At 49.0% G+C, this 20,775-nt stretch overlaps 1 protein-coding gene across 5 annotated transcripts in view; it reads left to right on the top strand.

Moving 5' to 3' along the window:
* The window catches only part of LOC117735607 (nuclear factor interleukin-3-regulated protein-like), a 29,511-nt gene extending 15,355 nt beyond the window's left edge, over positions 1 to 14,156 (top strand). Inside the window, exons 1-2 of one of the 5 annotated variants that reach the window (XM_034540323.1) lie at positions 3,932 to 3,944; positions 9,786 to 14,156. In XM_034540323.1, coding sequence (XP_034396214.1) covers positions 10,269 to 12,128 — 1,860 coding nt within the window. In that variant the 5' untranslated portion in view covers positions 3,932 to 3,944; positions 9,786 to 10,268 and the 3' untranslated portion in view covers positions 12,129 to 14,156. Of the gene's footprint in view, positions 1 to 3,931; positions 3,945 to 3,992; positions 4,176 to 4,591; positions 4,867 to 5,692; positions 5,872 to 9,785 lie in introns of those variants that run through there. The other 4 variants (XM_034540322.1, XM_034540318.1, XM_034540320.1 and 1 more) reach the window with 4 other exon arrangements.
* Positions 14,157 to 20,775: the final 6,619 nt, after the last annotated feature.

Below are 20,775 nucleotides of genomic sequence, written 5' to 3'. Positions count from 1 at the left end.
CAGCCCCCCCATTTCTGTTCCCCCCACTTTTTTTTTTTGCAGTGAAGGGATAAAGCCTGTTGCTAGGCAGACAGTGCGACAGTTGCCATGGCAACGCTTGCAGACATAGCTGGAAGGGGGGTACAAAAAATATGAGGGTGGGGATAAGGAAGGGGTGCAAAAAGAGAGAGGGAGTGATGCAGAGACGGAGTGCGTGTCTGTGTAAATATATATGTGTGTGTGCGTGTGCGCGTGTGTGTTTGTGTGTGTGTGTGTGTGTGTGTGTGTTGTAGGGGGAGGGGGGTGCAAGTCTCTGGGCCAAGCTAAAGGAGGAAACAAAGAGGTGCAAAGGAACGGAGATGCGCGTTCCAATTTTGGAGGCTCCGCATTCGGAGTTCGCCCTCTGGTGATGCGGTGTGACGGGGGGAGAGGCGTGAAGCGGCCGCTGAATGAATGAAACATTAAAAATAATTCATCCTCGGCTTTGATAGTGCTTACCGTAACACAAGATGAAGTCCGCTCTGTGAGACAGGTGTGCTGGAACACAAAGACGAGAACAAATCATCACCGCATGTACAAAGGTGAAGAGTCCTTAACTTCATTCAAGGACAAGAAACAATGCAATCATACGGAGTAATCACTGCAATTAAGGCTTTTGTTCTCACCAACTGAAATATAACTGTAAAAAGGGCACGAGTTTCCTGCACGCTCACAGGTCTTTAAAAAAATTAGGGAAGGGCCTTTGACAGTGGCGGCTGGTCAATAGAGGGCCACGGTGCCTGGCCACACCTTGAGCCACAATATATACAACAATTATGATAATTATATTTAGAATATAATATAAGAAACACAATGAGGAGGTGGATAAAAACAGGCACACTAATCCGTTCATAGGGGCATCTTAATATATAAACATGTTCTATTATATTTTATATATATATTCATGTGATTTATATTATACGATATTTATATTTTATTATAATAAATGTATGATTTTTATATTGTATATTTATATTATATGGTAATTATATATCATATTATACTGAATATTATTATAATATATATATATTATTATATATGATATATACATATATATATATATCATATATATTAATATACTGAATTATATGAATAAGATATCCTTTTTTCATTGAATCTGTTTGCTGAAATTGATTGGATGGCCCTACCAAAAAAATTCCACCAGCCGCCAGTGGCCTTTGATATGATTAGATATCGACGGCCTTCAAGGAATTTAGGACCCCCCCCCTTCTGTTCCGAGATGAATCAAAACAATCTCTCGCTCTCTCTCTCTCTCTCGGAGTGGAAGGAGTGCTGAGTGTTAGGAGCGTGGTAGCTGAGAGCGTTTTTGTGGCTAATTATCGTTATTTCACCGGGTAGTGTGGGGTATGAGAGTGGGTAGCGGGGTGTAGGTTTCACGGGGTTGTGTGTGTGGGTTGGCGGGTGTAGTGTGTGTGTGTGTTTGTGTCGGTGTGCAGCCGAGCAGCGCGCGCTGCCGTGCTAAGCAGTAGCATGGAGCTGCAGCACTTAACCAGGAGACACGGGATCCGACTTTTACCCGGGTTCCCGTGCTCGGTGGAGGACTGCAGCCTCGCGGTGGGGGTGCTGGTCGGCCACGGCAGCGTGAAGTCCGCAGCGCGGATGAACAAAGCCGTGGTCATCTTCCTGGACACCGTGAGTAAGGCCGACGCGGTGGTGGAGAGCGGAGTCGTGGTGTCCGACACGCACGTCCCCGTCTCTCCTCTGTACACACCGGCGGTTAAAGTGACGGTGTCCAATGTTCCTCCGTTCGTGAAGGACGAGGATTTGGTGGGGGAACTGTCCAGGTACGGGAGGGTTATTTCCCAGGTGAGGAAGCTGTCCTCTGGGTTCAGGTCTCAGCTCCCAGGACACGTGGTGTCTCACCGGAGACAGCTGTTCATGGTCCTCAACGACAGGAACGGGGCCCTGAACACCTCATTCAGAGTGAGAGTGGAGGGGGTTTTATATGTCTGTTTCGCAACGTCAGATGACATGAGGTGTTTTAGTTGTGGGAGGGAGGGACACCAGAGCAGGGCCTGTCCTCAGAAGACATCTGGTGGACAGGACGGCGCCGAGGGGAACCCGACCGAGAGAGACACCGGGGAGGACGGAGGGGACAAGGAGGGAGGCCAGGAGGACGGAGGGGACAAGGAGGGAGGCCGGGAGGACGGAGGAGACAAGGAGGGAGGCCAGGAGGACGGAGGGGACAAGGAGGGAGGCCGGGAGGAGGCGGGTGGGGTGCAGGAGGGGAGCACAGAGGAGGGAAGTGGGGGGCAAGAGGGGGGATGTGGGGCACGGGAGGGGGGATGTGGGGCACGGGAGGGGGGGTGTGGGGGGCAGGAGGGGAGCACAACGGGGGGATGTGGGGTGCTGAGGGGGGGCACGGAGGGGGGAGGTGGGGTGCAGCAGGTGGAGGAGGAAGGGGCAGAGGTGGTCCAGCAGGTGGAGGAGGAAGGGGCAGGGAGGGATAAACGTGGGCAGGAGGCTGAGGTCGAGTTGGCAGACGGTGAGGTTGGCATGGAGGTGGATGAGGAGAAGAGTCAGGCTCACCGTCTGAAGAGGAAGAGTAGGGAGGATGAGGAAAGCTCGCAGGCTAAGAAGGGGGCTTCGGGCAAAGGGGAGGAGGAGTCTGAGGCCGTTTTGGAGGAGGACTCCTACTCAGATGCTGAGGGTGACTCCTGTGAGGAGGAGGAGAGGCCAGGAGTGTACAGCGTGGGCAGGATAAGGGGGTATCTAGTCAGGACCAAGAACCAGAGGGTGGTGATAGACAACCACTTCTCGGACATGCCGAGGCTCGCTAGGTCCATTAGGCACCACATGGCCGGTGAAGCAGGTACAAGCTTTACAAAGCAAGAGGGCTACAGACTGAGGAAGATAGCGCAGAATGTGGAGAGAGAGATAAGGGAGGGTGATGAGGTCCTGCAGAGATTTCCAGAGGCGACGGTGGCTGCCCTGCTCCGAGGACAAAGGAGAGATGATGCAAGAAGAAGACGGGACAGAGATGCTGCAGGAAGAGGAGGAGGACGGGACGGAGAGGCTGCAGGAGGAGGACGGGACGGAGAGGCTGCAGGAGGAGGACGGGACGGAGAGGCTGCAGGAGGAGAAGAAGGACGGGACAGAGAGGCTCCAGGAGGAGGAGAAAGACGGGACGGAGATGCTGGAGGAGGAGGAGGTTGAGAAGAAGATGCTGCAGGAGGAAGAAGAGGAGGCTCCCGACTCCATACTGAGTGGGGTCTGAGTCGGGAGTCTCAGGGTTTTTGTTGTTGGGTGTAGTTAGGTAGTGTGTCTGTATGTTCGTATTGTTCTATGTAGAAATAAAGTTTTTGTAAAAACCAAAAAAAAATCTCTCTCTCTCGCTCTCGCTCTCTCTTATTGCGTAACATACCCTTTCCTTGGCCACAAATGAGCTTAGTCCACGCGGAGCGGCGTAAGAGCGGATTCGGGGCTTATCGTGGGAGCTCATGCGGACGCAGCGCGCGCCAGGCGAGCTCCATGTGGGCGGTGAAAACAACAACCAACAAACCCCAAAGATGTTCCTCCTGGAGGACATGCGGGGTCACGGTACAAAACACGAACCTACACTCACATCTCGATTGAGTGGTTTCAGCTACTTTACACACTTATACGTTACACTTATATATGCGCAAGATAGTATACCTTTTACTCCTCTATGTTTTACTAATTAATTTAAATCCCAAACCATTCTTATACTTAATCATCAGCTACATGTATACAATAATCCTCCTATGTTATCATACTGTTGCCTTAAAGTGACTGTGAGGAACTTTTAACTGGTTATGAAACCAGCTTGTCATGCTTTGCCGACGCCACGCTGCTGGGGGGGGGGGGGGGCAGGACTGAACCAGGACGCAGACTGGTCGGACCCTGCTGCAGTACAAATGTTCTGACTGGAGTAGAAGTATAACGTAAGTAATATGTTAAGTAAAATGGTAATTAGAGTAAAGTGTACTTCCCAGCCGGGCTCTTAAAACAACCGTTTGACATTTAGGGGAATGTTCATCTGTACCGAGCCCCTTTACGTCATCAGAGGAAACACATATGAAAGAAAAGCATTCGGTTACTCAGAAAGTCTCGTGAGACAAAGTCTGCTATCGGCACAAAAGACGGGAATATGCTTGTTTCCAAAAACACCAGCTGTGAGTATAGAAACAGGGTTATTTTCATATTCCTGAGCTCACCGTGTGTGTGTGTGTGGGTGTGTGTGTGTGTGTGTGTGTGTATGTGTGTGTGTGTGTGGGTGTTTCCGCTGCCTTTTTTGGGGGGTGGGGGGTATTGTAATGTCTAGTAACCTTATTATGGGTATCATAGGAGTTTATGACTGAGTCTGGCTTTGAGCCAAATCCCTCCCCCTCCAGCATCTCCTCCCCTGCAACAGGATTTGAAGGCGAGGGAGGAAGGGAGGGGGCAGAGCCGAGAGAGAAACAAAAACGTGACTAGGCACTCAAAGCGTCCTGTTATGCAACAACTGACCTACTAACATACATTCAGAGACTCTGAGGGAGAAGGAGAGAGAGAGAGAGAGAGAGAGAGAGAGAGAGAGAGAGAGAGAGAGAGAGAGAGAGAGGAGGAGGAGGAAATAGAGCGAGAAAGAGAGAGAGAGGGAGGGAGAGAGAGAGAGAGAGTAACTGGAGCAAACATGACTTGAGAAGCGCACTGCAAACAAGCGCCACTGTGTTCCCACTCTCTGCATTTACCTGCGCGAATCGGAGAGCTGCGTGTGAGTGACGGCCGGGAGCCGATGCGCAGAAGTGGATTGTTTGGACGGGAAATCGGTGTCCTGTGTGGATTCGGTCCTTTTTAAAGAGGCCAAATAAGAAGAAAAAAAGGGTACGTTTGTGTTATTGTTCATTTCGTCATTATTACGTTAAATATGTGACGCCGGATGCGATGCCCGGTATTGGCGAGTCGTGCGTTCTCGCACCACCAGTGTTTGTTTTGGTGCTTGTGCATTTTCTCAAAGTCAAGGCGAGGTTGAACCCCCCCCCCCCCCCCCCACACACACACACACACACACACACACACACACACACACACACGCACACACACACACACACACCACCACCCCCTCCTCGCCCCCCTCTTAAGACTGTGTGAGGGTCTATGTGTGAGGCACGAGGGGGCGTGTGGGTTGGGATAGCTAAAGGTTCCGGGATTCCTTCAGGGATCCAAAAAAAAAAAAAAAAGGTGCGGTGAGTTTGGTGGAAACGCAGGGAGGCGGATGTGGATATGCCACAGTGGTAAAGAGGCAGGGTCAACACATCCGCGCTGTGGGGTTTCTGCTGCATATACTTATTCGCAGGTTGTTGTGGTGCATTTAGGGAGCCTGTTTTTAGTACGTCTATCCCAGATTTCGGAATACGCTATATATTTCGGGTAATATTGTTATTGATATTTATTTTCTTTACATAAGTAATATCACGAGTGAGTAACGTTCAGGGTCAGGTTTATATTTTGGGATTTCTTTTTTAATACCCACCTGCTTTTGGGTGAGTAGCGTGCATGCAGACAACTGTGGGAGATACTAAAAAAAAGAAGCTCCCATGCAGGCAGTGAGGACTCACTTCTCCCTGTCACGTGGAGCAGCTCTTTGTAAAGGTTAACGCGGCTGTGCGGCTCTCCGGGTTAACCCCTTAGTTGGCTATTTGCAGTTTGGAGGAGAAGCCGCACGATCCAGAGCGCACCGGATCCGTCCGTCCTGGAGACACATGTGGACATTTCAGGATTTTTTTCTTCACTTCTTTGGCTTTTCTTTTACGACCTCGGCTTGGACTTGATGGGAGCCAGAAATAGAAAGAAAGAAAAATAAATAAAGGAGGATAACGGTGTTGCCAGGTGAGGCGTGGATCAGAACATCTGGATCAAATGTGGATCCGATATGTTTCTGTTTATTCCGGAGCCGCTCACATAACAGCTCTATGTGAAGGTGTTTATTTCTTTTGACGGCTTGGCGGATGAAAATGTGTAGATGGTGTTTATTTTTTTGTGGGGGGTTCGCACACAGATGGATTCGTGCAGTCGCCTCGGATGACTGAGAATCCGATTAAATATGCATGGATACGATCTGTCAGACGGAGCAACAAAGGAGGCACGCGGGGGGTAACATATTTCTCACAATATGTTGTGAATGATATGTGTTGTGGTTTTTTTACCGGCGGGATTAAACCATACATAGTGGCCTTCTACTGAACTTGAAGGCGTATTTTAAACTCAGTTTGTAGACGTTGTCCTATAACTTAGTCACATAATGACACATGGTGATGAAACAATTACAATGAGGAATTATGATTATTTAATTTTTTTTGAAAGGAAAATGTGTTTATGGGATGTTTTAGGTTTTATTTTGAAAGAGAAAAAACATAATTGTGTTTTCCCACATCGGCTTTGTGGTTTATGCACTGCACGTGGGCACTTTTTTACGCATTGCAAAGTGTGCGCGTGTGCCGCATCCGTCGCTGCATATACCGCGCAGGGCGCACCGAATGGCTTTATGCGGGTTGCATAATACACGAATGAAATAATTAAAAGGGATCAAAGTGCGCGGCAGATTATGCAATTGGCGAAAAAAATATAATCACATATATATAGTCTGTGGCTGTGCGGAGTGGCCGCTGCCAATTGGCTGGCGGGTGCACACTATGTAGGTCACATTAGTCCTGGGGGGTGGTAAAAAAAACACACCAAAATAAACCCTTGCTCCGCGATAACAAAGAAAAGAGGCAGGTATGCAGAACGAGGGCTACTTATCTACTACTACTTTATTCAATTAAAGGAACCAAACACACCCTTTAAAATAATCTTATATCCTATTGCATCACCGCAGAGCTCGGGCAAATGCTCTGCGGTTATCTTGGTGGAAGCCTGTCCGGCTCAAACAAACCCTGTGAGGGAGCGGCTCTTCATGCCGTCCCACTGTGTGGCCCTGCTGACTCTCCCGGGACTTCCTGGCTCCGTGAGAGACGATCAAACTATGAGGGCCGCGCTTTGTTGTTGTGCTGCGGTTCTGGAGCCCAATTACAGCGTTTAGTGCATGGGCCGAGGGAGCACATGTGACCAGCGCAACACATGGAGGCACTCGGCTTTGGATGGGACTCCGCCTTGCTGGCGTGCTGCCGGACTTCCTAACCCCCCCCCCCCCCCCCTTTCTTTATCTTGGAAAGATACATTCTGCCCTTCAGAATGGAAATTAAAGCAGACCCCACCCATGACCCCCTCAAACCCTGCACCACGTGCCAGGTCTTGCATATATTCCCATGTGTGTGTGGGGGGGCTTTTTATTTTAGACCTGCTCCCATTTCCTGAAACGCTCCCACACAAACACGTGCCAGTTAGGGGTTGAACTCAGTCCACCATTTCAGAGCCCATCGCCACATTGAGGCTCTTGCTGCCCTCTGCTCCCTGCTGGGGTGTCTCACTGCGCTCTCATTCCACAAGTGCCACAGAAGAGCGAGCGATGACACGTGAAGGGCACACCGTGGATCGGAAAAAGAGTGAATCGAGGTCACGGAACTTCTGAGCTGAGGAGTGGTGTGGGTCACTCTGGGTCACGCTCACTTCGGCGGGGTGGTGGTGTGTTTGGAGCTGGAGGCTCGCGTCCGTTTGCATGCGCACGCAAAGCTGCATTTTTAACCTGCCTGAACATGGGATTTACTCGCCATGTTCCTGCTCTACACCCCCACCCACGGCCGTTGTAATTTCGGCGACAAAGAGGGTGAATGAACGGGCCGCGAAGGAGAGCTGCGCGCGATGCAGTTCGGTTTGATTTACGCTCATTCACGTGGTGGAATTCTGCGCAGTGCACGCACGTTAACAGAGCCCGCCACCAACACCACAGCCACCACCGTGACTTCATTAAAACACCCGGGTTCATTCATGTGCCACGCTCATCCTGATTGTATCTGGCTGTGGACGCTGCTTGGTGACGTCGACCAAGTCCCCCCACCCCCTCGCCGAGAGAGTCCGATATGATTGGCTGCCCTTTCTGTTCTCCCCTTTTTTTGTTGCTATGGGTGACACATCCCTTCTATTGATGCAACATTGTCGCAATTCCCTCTGGTTCTCTCCCCCCTCCAATCCAGCTACAGTATCATCTATTCACCACCCCTCTCTTTGTTTGAATTCTCCCTCATTGGTTCTCGGTCTTTGTCTCCGCTTCACATGTTCTCACCTCCGTCTATATTAGGACAATGCTCTAATGCTCACTACCTCTATGTTTCTTTTATCGTCTCCTTTAATTATTTGTTTCTCTTTTCTTTTCTTTTTTTCTCTCCCTCGTCTCTCGCCCAGCCTCACCTCTCCGCAATTTGGCTGAGACCCGTATAATCCAGACGGGCCGGTGCAGCAGATTTGTGTTAACAGATTGCAGTCGGTCCCCAGTTTCTGGGTCAGTGGGACACTCGCTGAGAGTCCCACTGGAGTCTTATGCTGTCTCTTTTGGGCTCAGCAGCCACGCGTCGAAGGCTCGGGAGGATAACCTTGAACTTTTTGGCCAAGCAAACAAAAAAAATCCTTTTCAGATTAATATTTTAGGGGTATAATGTATATTCATAGATATGATTCTTTGGAGAAGGGGCTGCATTATAGAGGTACAATACAGTCCCACCCCACCCCAAGAATTGGGGCTCTAATTCCTATTCATTGCCATGGATACGCCTGCAGTTACGTAATGGTGTCAGATCCTGGGAAGAGTATAAGCACCACAAACACCATGCCAGATTATGAGATTACAGATTCAGACAGCGTAATAGCACTTATGCAGGAGTGCAGTTGCACGTACACTGCAGCTGGTAAACAAAACAAGATGGGATCTACTGTGGCTTTGGTACTACGGCTGCATTTATATGTAGAACACCAATACGTCAGTTGAGTCCAGTTTAGTAACTGGTGTTATGCCCTTATTACCACATCGTACTGGGTAGTGTCTGGAGGGGGCACCTGTTCGGCTCATTACAGAGGGCTCGTCCGAGCACTGAGGAGCCCGCCTCCATAGTTATTATGAGACTTCCGACCACCCTTGTGTTTTACCCTAAAACGTTAACAGGATGTGTTGTTCCTGCCTGTGTCTCGCCCCCCACCCCCACCCTTTCCTTCCAGGAGGTCTTGACCTATATTTGTCGGGGGCCCCACCTCCCAGCGGCCTCCGAATCTCTATCCCGGTCTCGGCCTCTTCAACCTTGACCTGAGCCGGCTTGCTGCCTTTGTCTGCCTTATCTGCTCACTCCGCATCAATCATTTGGCATTGGAGTTGTTCTGGGGAAGAATGCTGTCACATTCCTCTGCGGACGAAAATGCATTGGGTGGGGGAGGAGGGGCGCTTCTGCAGTGTTTGTGGATTGGGGTGTGTCAGTGGAAAAGCAGAACCCTTGTGTCGTTTTTTGTGTGTGAAATGTTCTAAAACGTATTCAATGCCCTCGATACGTCACAAAAGTCAACATCTACATGCCCGGGCTAAATGTCAGGGGTCATCAGACGGAGCAGATCAATAGCGGGGTCAAAAAGGTCAGACGGGGAGGTCTGGCGGCCATTCATTAGTTGCCACAACGGTTTAAAGCCAGACATGCCAAAACAGCACAGGAGAGCTGTTGTAGGGATGTGTCTTTGATCACGGTGCATGCTTTAAAGAATAACAACAACAAAAATGCCGTAGAATAAATCATTCTCTGGCTGCTATGTGAATGCATAATGGGGCACTAGCAGTCCACATGGATTAACGTCCCCGTTTCTCTGGGTTTTTTTCTCCATCTCTGCAGCCTTTCATCTTGCAGTCAACTTAAGAGAGACAGAAGGACAGAGTGAGAACGAAGCTCCCGGAGAGACTGACACACTGAGGTAGACGGGCCGACCTACATCCTGCAGTGTGCGTGGAGATCTAGGACACAGCTTAGCTTCGACAACCAACGGCGGAAAAGCCAGAGGAAAAAGAGGACATTTGTGCTTTTCTAAGACTGATCTGATCCACTGAGGGTCTGTGACGAGTCTGGACACTGAACCACAAAGCCCCTTCAAATGAATAAATGAGGGTTACTTCTGAGCTCCAGCTGTTCTACATCTTTTTGGCAAATTTGGACACTTGAGTCCGCTCCTGTCACAATTACACTGAAACTGCAATAAGCAGAACAAGAACTTTGCGAGAGATCCTTCAAGGTTGTTTTTTGGCACCGCCTCCTCCTCCCCTTGACCCAGTTCTTTCTTCAACAACAAAAACATTTCAAACTGGCTGCCTCGCGACAAACATGGAAAATCTGACATCAGCTCTCAAAACATTAGACAAAAACTCAGCGGACAATAACTGCAGTGAGACCTTCAGCAGTTATGAAGAGTCTCTTCCTTCCGCCGAAGGGAGTCCGAATCGCCTAGGCCGCCCGGCCAAGGGCAAACCCAGCATGAGCTGCAGGCGAAAGCGTGAGTTCATTTCGGATGAGAAGAAGGACGCCTGCTACTGGGAGAAGCGCCGCAAAAACAATGAGGCCGCCAAGCGCTCCCGGGAGAAGCGACGTCTCAACGATATGGTCTTGGAGAACCGCGTCATGGCACTGAATGATGAGAATGTGAGGCTCAAGACAGAGCTGCTCCAGCTGAAGCTGCGCTTTGGCCTCATAAGCACCGCCTCCTACATTGAAAAGAGCCAGCAGATGGGCGCAAGTAGCAACGCGGGAAATGGAGGCTCCTCCTCATCCTCCTCCTCGACCCAGTACTACTCCAGCGGTTACTCCAGCGGTTCTCAGGTGATGATGAACTCCGATTCCTCAGAAACCGAGCAGTCTGGACACAGTGAGGGCCACAGGCAGATGGTGAAATACTCCCCACGCGGCTCCTTGTCGGACATGTCCGACGGCTCCTCCAGGGACAGCCCTGAGCCGCTTCCTTTCGAGATCAAACAGGAGGGTGACCAGCTAGAGATGGACATTGCCAGTGGCACCACCACCCAGATCATGTTCAACATCCACCGTGGTCTGCCCGCGGTGCCCACTCACCACCAGATCCAGCAGCATTCTCAGGAGCTGGAGGCCGCATATCACAGCCAACAGCAGCAGCAGCAGCACCATCAACAACAACAACAGCCCCACCAGGAGCCTGTGACCGCTAACAACGCCGTCAGCCAGCCTGCCCCCAACCCACCTGCTGCCCAGAGGAGCGTCATTCTGTATGGCTCCAGCAGCGCCTCCTACCCTGTGGACGCCCTGACGAGGCACCAGGACATCAATGTGCCGGCAGCCCAGAAGCAGAGTGGCGGCAGCGGCCAGACCTGCGTCAGCCGGCTGCCCCCGTCTATCACAAAGAGCTCCACAGAGACACTGGCTGAGGTGACGAAGCAGCTGGAGAGGAAGACATTAGACTCCCCTCCATATGAGCTCTCAGACAGCCATAATGAGGCTGGAGAGAGACAGGGGTACATAGTTGGCCAACCTCCCCAGCAGCACCTGGAGCAGGAGCAGGACCAGCAGGAGAGAGATCCGTGTGCAGAGATCCTCCACCAACAAGTGGAGGGGGTCAACCACTCTTACCTGTACCACCCTCATCAGCAGCCCCATCATTCATACCTCTGTGCCCAAGACGAGGAGCCACCTGTGCTCACCTACGAGGGCGGGCACGGAAGTGAGGCTGACTACCGAGGCCAATCAAACCCTTCGAGCAAGGACACGTCATCCAGCGACGGAGATCACCGTAGCTCCGATAAAGACGCATCCACGGACGATGATGAGTCCCCTTCCTCATCTTGCTCAGATTTGGGCAGCTACCACAGCCAACATGTCACCAGCCTCCACCATCCTGCCTCGCCTCTGCCTTCCTCCCAGGGCTGCTCTCAGGCCCAGGGCCGGGATCCCCAGGGGGAGGTGAAGGGCACGGCGTTGCCCCACAAACTCAGACTCAAACACCGGGCCATGAGCTCCGGCCAGGAATCCCCAATGACGCCTCCGTCTGCCACGCCGCCTCCCCTGCCCCAGCACCCTTACTTGTCCCTCATGCCGCAGCAGAACGTCATGCGAGAGAGCCCGACCGGAGGCTTCAAACTGGCGGCCTCAGGGGAGGGGGGCAGGACGGAGAGTGGAAAAAAGGAGACAGGGGGACGACGAAACAAGAGGCGAGATTAGGTGACATACATGTCTCCTCTAAGAACTACCCTGCCACCATGCCTTTTTCCCTCTAATCAAACTCCCTCCTCAAGCCCTAGGGACCTCTCTACTTCCTTATCCCCAACATCACCAGAAAGGCTGGACATCTTGTAGGGCTGTATCATATTTGTATATATTGTACAGATTTGTCATTTCTTACATCCTCTCCATACTTACAGAAGCACTTTTTTTTTATGTGATGAGAGGAGGAATGGAACTACCTGCTTTTTCTTTACATTTAGATCACAAACAAGAATGTAGGACAAGGACAAGTTTTGAGCTTTATCAGTGCTATAAATTTGGTACATATCTGACTGTAGACAAACATACACATGTATGGTTTATCTGCCTTAATCTAATGCAAACGTATACTGGGGACTTTCCCTCGACCAAAGAAGCACCAACACTACAAACATCAAGTTCCATACCTCTTCCCAGACCCTACCTCTACCAACCCTTACTCTCCCCAACCATCTCCATTATTTCACGAAAGATCGCAGTCACCTTTATTTTTTAAGCACTTGGTTTGTATATTACTGTGATATATGAATATATGTATCTACTATAAATATATATTTTACAAAGAAATTTGAATACAAAATTCAACGAAAATGCGACACGCCCGGAATGGTGAAAGAGGGTTTTGAAAGTGACCATCCTATTATGATTCACAATTACTGTACAGCCACGTTGTCCACTGTTGCTATAGGACCCATTCGAATTAAGAACAAACAGCTCTCTCTTGATTGTTAAGCTTTAGCATTAATCATTTGTTAATGCCCCGTTTACACAGAAATGGCCGTCCGGTTTGGGGCACCAACAGCACTGAATGGAGAACACGTTGTTTCCTGAGGCCTCATTAGGATGTTTGGATTACTTAACCTTTAACCAGCCTTTAAATATTCGGTGGAACTCACCAGCTGCAGGCTACAAGCCTTTTACTTTATTTGAGCTTTATCAACCATATCTTGTTGTCGTTACCATTCACTGGCCCAATGTATTTATTTCCTCTTCTCCACGCGCCTATCACTGTAGGAACATAGACGGAGAATGTGTACAGACCTTTTTAAGATACATCCGGCGGCCTTGAGCTTGAACTGTAATGGAGGTATGGGATGCTTGGGGGGGCGAACGCAGGAGGAGTTATGGTCCCAATCATTTAAATGTGAACGAGTTCCACTTCTGTAAAGAACTAAGGAGAGTTACTGCCCATTAATTGAAATGAAACAAGGTTTTGTCGCGGGACCAATTCGTGACCCTCAAGGTTTGCATTGGCTCCCCAGATAGACGAGTGGAACTAAAGCTACTGCAAACCCCAAATGCTCTAATCCCCTAAATTGTGCAAGCGTCCCCTAAAATTGCCCAGCAACAATCTGAGTTTAAATTAATGAAATAAATGGCCTCCCATGTGTCCCGCGTGCCTCCATTAATCATTTCAGGCGTCATTCATCCCTCTCTGGTGGGAGCTCGTCTACCACAATGAATTGCTCGCACTGGAACCAAGTTTAGCAAAAGTCTATGTACCACGTTTGGCTTTATGGGTATTTGTGTATAAATGTAAAGTCCCCCCCACTCCACCCCCTGAACAACACTGTAATGTTTATTTCATTGGTTTTATATCATCTTTTTTTATCGTCAAGGTGTTGTTCTGTTTTCTCTATACTGTGTCTTTTCTCATATTGACTGTGATGACATGTATTTTGCCTCATTCCCCTCCCCCGACACTTTTTTTCAGTGTGTATAAATCAGTAATGTTTGTGGTTTTGCTGATGGTTTTATGAAAAAGACGAGGAGAAAAAAAAAATAAAGAAAAAGAAAAACAGGCAAAGATAGTGTGGTGTTTAGAGATGGGTGGTGGTTGGTCTGGTTGGTCATTACCATTGCTTCTTTTTTACATAAATATGTATGTAAAGACACTAATGTTCATTGTGGAAGATGGGAGCATTTCAAGATTGACAAAAGAAAATAAATTAAAAAAGAATGTTGACGCTGTCAACATACCGTGAACATGTCCTGTTTCTCTCCTGTTCTTTCAGTGGGGTTTAACACAATCACACCTGTTAGGATGTGACACACACTTACAGCCAAATCATCCACTGACTTTTACAGCCTGCAAAGCAGCCGTCTGGCCGAGAGCAGCAACTGTCAACACAGCGATCCCAGTCCGTGGGCAACACTGGCGAACTGGCTGCCTGACTCGTACCGACTTGTCATTGTACCGACTTGTCATCGTATCGACTCGTCATCGGGCTCCGTAACCTTTGTGCCAGAACCACCGGTTAGGTAATACGTTACTGATTAGTCACTGATTGACTTCAGAGAATGAATCACCATCAGTACCCAGACAGAATACATTAGGGCTACAACCGCATTATAACCGCCCTTGGTTGTAATCTTAATTGTATAGTCCTTGAGGACATTTAGAAAGATTCTTTATTCTATGAGGATATGGCTTCTGCAAGGACGTCTATTTCTCTCATTTTTTTTATTTTCTCAAAAACAAAACATTTAGACAAAGGCAAACCCTCGGAGAAAACAACCTGTTTTCATTGCACAGAGCTTACCGTTCCCCGTGGGGCAACTCGCTCTTTCTTTCGGTATTGGAGGCTAATCTTCACGAGAGGAGCCTTGCAATGACACACTTTGCCCGGTGGGGACAGCAGACTCCCTGGTAAGCCCGTCTGATGTAACACTGGCCTAATTCTACGGACTGACGGGAGCCGACCGCATGAAAGGACCAGCAAATGGTGCACTCGCGTTATCCTAAAAGCCAGCAGTGAGACACTGGCCTGCAAAGACAAAGGATCACTTTTCTTCCTGACAACTTAAACAAGCATGTCCCCAAACCCTCCCTCCAAAATCCAGAATATTTATAGCCGAGGAGCAGCACAAAACTGGGCCATGTTTCAAACTAAGCAGCCTATATAAAGACCGAAGAGTGGGGCAGTAAGGCTGTGTGGAGAAGACCAAACATCACGATATACCTCGATGCCGAAATTGCGACTATATTGCAGGGCGGATAAATAGTCACTAGTAATGTGGATATAACAACTAAGTACATCAACTAATAGAACCGCGAGAACAGTCTTGTGAGTTCAGAACATGACTTTACTGTAATGTAGCCTTTAAAACCAGGAAAAGACAACCCCTCGCCAACCTAAAGAGATCCCAAATGTAAGTCGATATCTAGTCTCATGCCACGGGATTGATATAATATCAATATATTACCAGGCCCATATATCTAGGAGAGTTAGCTCTGCATCATGCCTGGCACAAAGCCAGGACAGAGCCGGTCTGAGCCTCTGACTGTCCTGCCAACCTCCTGGCCGAGGCCCACTGCATTCTTTGTCCTGACACAGGAAAGCCTGCTGAGTTGTCAAAGTCCAGACTCACTATATGGTACAATATGTTTTGGTAGACTATACAGCTTGTATATGAAGTCAACATTCAATAATCAGCTAATATCTTGTCTTCTATCGTGTGAAATTGTACTGGTGTCCCTGCAATGGGCACATCCCGTCTATTTTATAATCCCTTTTCTCTTTTTGTCTTGCCCTCCTGTAAACCAAAAACGGGGGTCATGTACATAAGGAGATAAAGGGCAAAGGGAGGAGCGGTGAAAGAGGGGGATGGGGGAGGAAGGAGGGGGGAGGAAGGAGGGAAGTTAACCCAGTGCACTAACTTGATCTAAGCTTGCAAACAAAGCACCTCTTTGAGGCTGACGCATCAATGCCCTTCACAATGTTCTCAGTCACACATACACACACACACACATACCAATGCACATTCCCTCACACACACACACACACACACACACACATACATCCAGTATAGCAAAGGAAAAAAAACACATTTCGTACGATTTGTTGCTCGGTAAACATGAAATTCCTGAGAGTGGGCACCCTTCTCGCAGCACCCGTGGGATCGTGCCAAGGTGACACTACCTGCGAGGAACGGCGAGCAGCATTTCCCTGATCTGACTGCTGTGCCGGAGCTCGCGTAAACAGGTCAGGAAGGAGGAAAGTAGGTCAGTGTGCGCGAGAAGAGAGGGAGGGAGGAAGGAGGAGAGAAGGAGAAGCGAAAATGGGCTGCAGGGTGGATCGATGGTAGGTTGCGGGTCCATTGGCGTCGCCCTTGTTTGGCAGCAGAGACGCTCTCGGCAAACAGAGCAGAAACGGGGCTCTCGTGTTTCCTGGAAGCCCCTTTGCAGGGGAAGGGAGGGAGGGGGGCAGGAGAGGAAGGGAGGGTGATGGGGATTGAGAGAAGGATTAGAGAGCAGAGCAGTAGAGGCAACAGGACTACAGAGATCTGGTTAGTGTCCAAGATGACACTGTAGAAGTCCGGGCCGTTTCCAGAGACATTCACCACCCCTGAAGGCATCAGTCCACTGACACTGGAGCTTCTCCTTACAGGACGTCCAAGGAATTGTCACGACATAAACAGAACAAAAACACGAGTGTTTCTTTTAAAAAGAAACAACAACAACAAAAAGAGTGCGCATTCTTGGAAAAGTACTCCAGTGCCTGAAGCCAGTCAAAGAAATAACAAGCATATGAAGAAGTCAAGATGAAAAAAACATTTATCTTCTTACATAACTAGCTCGTAGCTCGAGGCTCGGCACACATCGACAGTGAGAGGGAGCAACAACGAAGAGCTGAAACACGTGAGGGAAGTGTGAAGCAAAGTTAGAGGTGCGATGAACAATGAGAAATGATGAGAAACTAGTGTGTTGAGAAGAGAGGTCAGGCAAATGGGCACGAGAAGAGTTGAAGGCTCACAGAGGACGATGGGGTGTGTGACACATTGAATGCTCCACACAGTTGTTCACACACACACATTCAAACTGGTCTGAGGCGGCTGGCGGAGCGAACAGAGCTGGAACAGGGAGCGTCCTGGCCCCGATTTAGCTTTGGGCCCACTGCAGCCCCCACTGCCTCCACTGTATTCACCATACTTTCTAGGTCACACACACACACACACACACACACACACACACACACACGCACACTCACACACACAGAACTTGTTGACCTGCCGTCTCTCCGGTTTCTCTAAAGTGCGAGTCGACTTAAACAGAATCACAGGAATGTCACAGACTTTTTTTTCTTTTGACAAACAAGTTAGTGAAAAAAATCAATGATGAATTCCAATGATAAATAGAGCGAGGAGAAACGGGGGAAACCCTGCAGGTAGTGAACACAAAGAATAAGTGTGATTCGCCCTGTGAGCTTCCTTCCTGTCGGGCCAATCAGCTAACGAAAACCAAACAAACAGAACGAGAAATGTGCACTCAGTAAATCCCCAAATTCTCTGGGCGGACATTTTGAGCCCTTTATGGACACTTTCACTTTGCTTGAGGAGATTACCCCTGGATTAATAGCGTAGTTATGGGTTACACACGGGTTACCTGGGGAAACCAAAAGGCATAGGTAACCAAAAGAGACCGGCACACATGTTCAGCCGTGTTCAGCCGGGCGTATTGTTGTCGTTCAAGATGGCACATGACCTCTCGTCAAGCTCAAAAACTAAATTAAACTCAACAAGCTGTTGAGTCATTGAGGAGTCGCTGAGGAGTCGCTGAGGAGTTGAGGAGTCGCTGAGGAGTCGCTGAGGAGCTGAGAAGTTGGTGAGGAGTCGGTGAGGAGTCGCTGAGGAGTTGAGGAGTCAGTGAGGAGTCGCTGAGGAGTCGCTGAGGAGTCGCTGAGGAGTTGAGGAGTCGGTGAGGAGTTGATGAGGAGTTGCTGAGGAGTCGCTGAGGAGTTGAGGAGTTGGTGAGGAGTCGCTGAGGAGTCGTTGAGGAGTTGGTGAGGAGTCGCTATGGAGTCGCTGAGGAGTTGAGGAGTCGCTGAGGAGCTGAGAAGTCGCTGAGGAGTCGCTGAGGAGTCGCTGAGGAGTTGAAGAGTTGGTGAGGAGTCGCTGAGGAGTCAGCAGGCAGTATAAAACAGGCAATCGATGTTTTGAGTAAGTGTGCATTGCGGCAACCACGAGAGGTCCATGAGCAATGGACAGAGGTGTATAGACACACACACGCACACACACATGCGCAAGTGATCGCAATATTCTCCTGGCAGGGATAAAAATCAGCTCAGAATACCACCCCACTACAGCCCCCCACAATCACACACACAGACACACACACACACACACACACACACATGCACAGACACACACGAACAGACACACAGACACACAAACACACGCGCACACACACACACACACAGCAGCAGCTCAGCCCCTCCGGCACTTCTCCTGCCAAACAGTGTCTTAACTCACAGAAGTGATGTAAGAGAGAGGGGGAGTGACACAAATACCACAAATTCAGTTGTTTGTGCATTCATCGCACCGCCCTGCCCACAGCCCCACCCAAGCACCCACAGACCCCACAGCCCCACTTGAGCACCCACAGACCCCACAGACCCACAGACCCACCCGAGCACCCACAGACCCCACAGACCCCCGACCTCCACACACTGCCCAGCAAGAAGTCACCTTCTCAGGTCTCTACCTGAGAAGGTGACTTCTTGCCACCTGGGAAAGATCAGATGTTTCGAAAGGGGTCCATTGCACAATACTCACCATGCTCGAGAAATGGGCATGTGGGTCAGTGGTTATCAGGTCCGTCTTACAATCAGGGGGTTGGCGGTTCAATCCCCGCCCTAGTCCATGTCTCCTTGAGCAAGACACTTAACCCTGAATTGTTCCCTGTAGCTGTGTCTACGGTGTATGAATATAACATGATTGTAAGTCGTTTTGGATAAAAGCGTCAGCTACATGACATGTAATGTAAAAAATGTAAAATATCAAAGTCATCTGGAAAACATCCTTAACACACAAACAATAAATCAAAGCATGGCAAGCATGTTGTTTGCCAGCAGCGGATCAACATTGTTGAGCACAGATGCTGCCAACAAATAGTCTGGCACCTAAATGATGAGTAGTTTACCTTCTCACACAAGGACTTGAATAAGGGTCCAGGGTGTACATGCAAGGCTCCAATTCCTGCTGAATTTTGAGAGGAACAGTCTGGGCTGTTTATTAGTATTATCTTTTAATGGTTTTCCATACGGAACAAAGAGCGATTAAGTAACCGTAAAAGGAATGTGTTTATATCTTTATATAATGTGACGATAAGCCTCAACGCAAAGAATATCGCGACTTCTGTCGTAGTTATTTAGGGGTTTGTTGTGTACTTGGAAAGCACTGATTTCACAGAGGGCACATCTCAGGACAGCAGTGTGGTTGTGTCGGTTGGAAAGCAGGGGGAGGGATAGGGGGAGGGGAGATTACACAACATTAGGCAACCTGCTGCCTGGAGTTATAACTTGAGGAGCACATACAGCTGCCTGTGTTTCTGTGGGATCTGGACAGAGAGAATGTGGAATGTTTGTTTGGATTTCAGAGGGCTCAGTCAGGGGGGCGCTGTACGGTGTGTGTGTATGTGTGTGTGTGTGTGTGTGTGTGTGTGTGTGTGTGTGCGCGTGTTCGTTTACCCTCACTTGCCTTGCCTCTGTTTTTTGTTTTCAATTCCTCATCCGACGCGTCTCAGAAAAAAAATACACAAGACATTCTTAAACCTTTTTGGGTTTTTTTCGGATATTTCTGGGACCGCATGTAACGAAGCCCCAAAGTCAAAAGCTCAAAATCCATTGACGTTTTGAGGCCTCGTCTTCGTCACCAAACAACAAGAGTGTTTTTCTCCACAGAAATGGCCGCGTGTTATGCTCACTGTGGACTTTGGACGGGCTCCAGCCTGAGTGACCTTGTGGAAATTCACATTCGCAGGTGTTGCTAGTGTGTGTGTGTGTGTGTGTGTGTGTGTGTGTGTGTGTGTGTGTTTACAGGCAGTGGCAGGAACGAGGAAACAAAAAGCCACAAGTGAATGTGTGTCGCCTTGACATTCATTAGAGAAGCGAATCCTCGAGATCAGTTCAAACTTGATCTTGATTTTTTTCATTGTAGGAGGCAAAAGTAAATAACACGGCCCACATTTACACGCCGCAAATGAACGTGCGTCTGTTTGTGAAACGTTTGTGTTGAACTCCATGATTATTTTCCATGGCAACGGAACGGATGACGTCGGCAAAAAAGGGCTAAAAGTGAACAGTGATAAAAGCAGATCAGAGGCCTTCACCGCCCCTTTCGCTTTCGCCATGACGGCCTTGTTCCAAACACATTGAGGCTCAGTACAGTTGAATGGAACACCAACGAAAAAGAGACATTTTACGAGTTATTCCCATTTATCTTTCTCTGTCAGCCAACCCGTGTGGAATGGATGGACAAAGAATATGAGGGACAATGCCCCCCCCCCCCCCATTTCAAACCACCTCAAATGTTGGTGGGAGCCATTTTAAAAGTCATATTTCATTTGCTTTTCCTACTATCCAAACTTTCTAAACATCAATCAGGATAAATGTAAATAAAACGTACCCCCAGAGCCTCGACGCGGTGGATGCCGGGGTAAGAGCAGGAAGTGACGGCACAGCTTTAATCATAATCAAAAGGGCTGACTGAGGGATGCTACCAGAAGGCATTGCTTAACTGGAGTAATTCCTTGAAAGTGAAAAAAAATGCTAATTGCCTGTGTAAACATGTCGGGGTTTAATGATTACGACGTCTCCTGAGCCAT

The sequence above is a fragment of the Cyclopterus lumpus genome, chromosome 8 (genome assembly GCF_009769545.1).
Source record: "Cyclopterus lumpus isolate fCycLum1 chromosome 8, fCycLum1.pri, whole genome shotgun sequence".
Taxonomy (NCBI): domain Eukaryota; kingdom Metazoa; phylum Chordata; class Actinopteri; order Perciformes; family Cyclopteridae; genus Cyclopterus; species Cyclopterus lumpus.
Note: the sequence above shows the minus strand (reverse complement) of the source record. Positions and strands in the feature narration are given on the sequence as shown.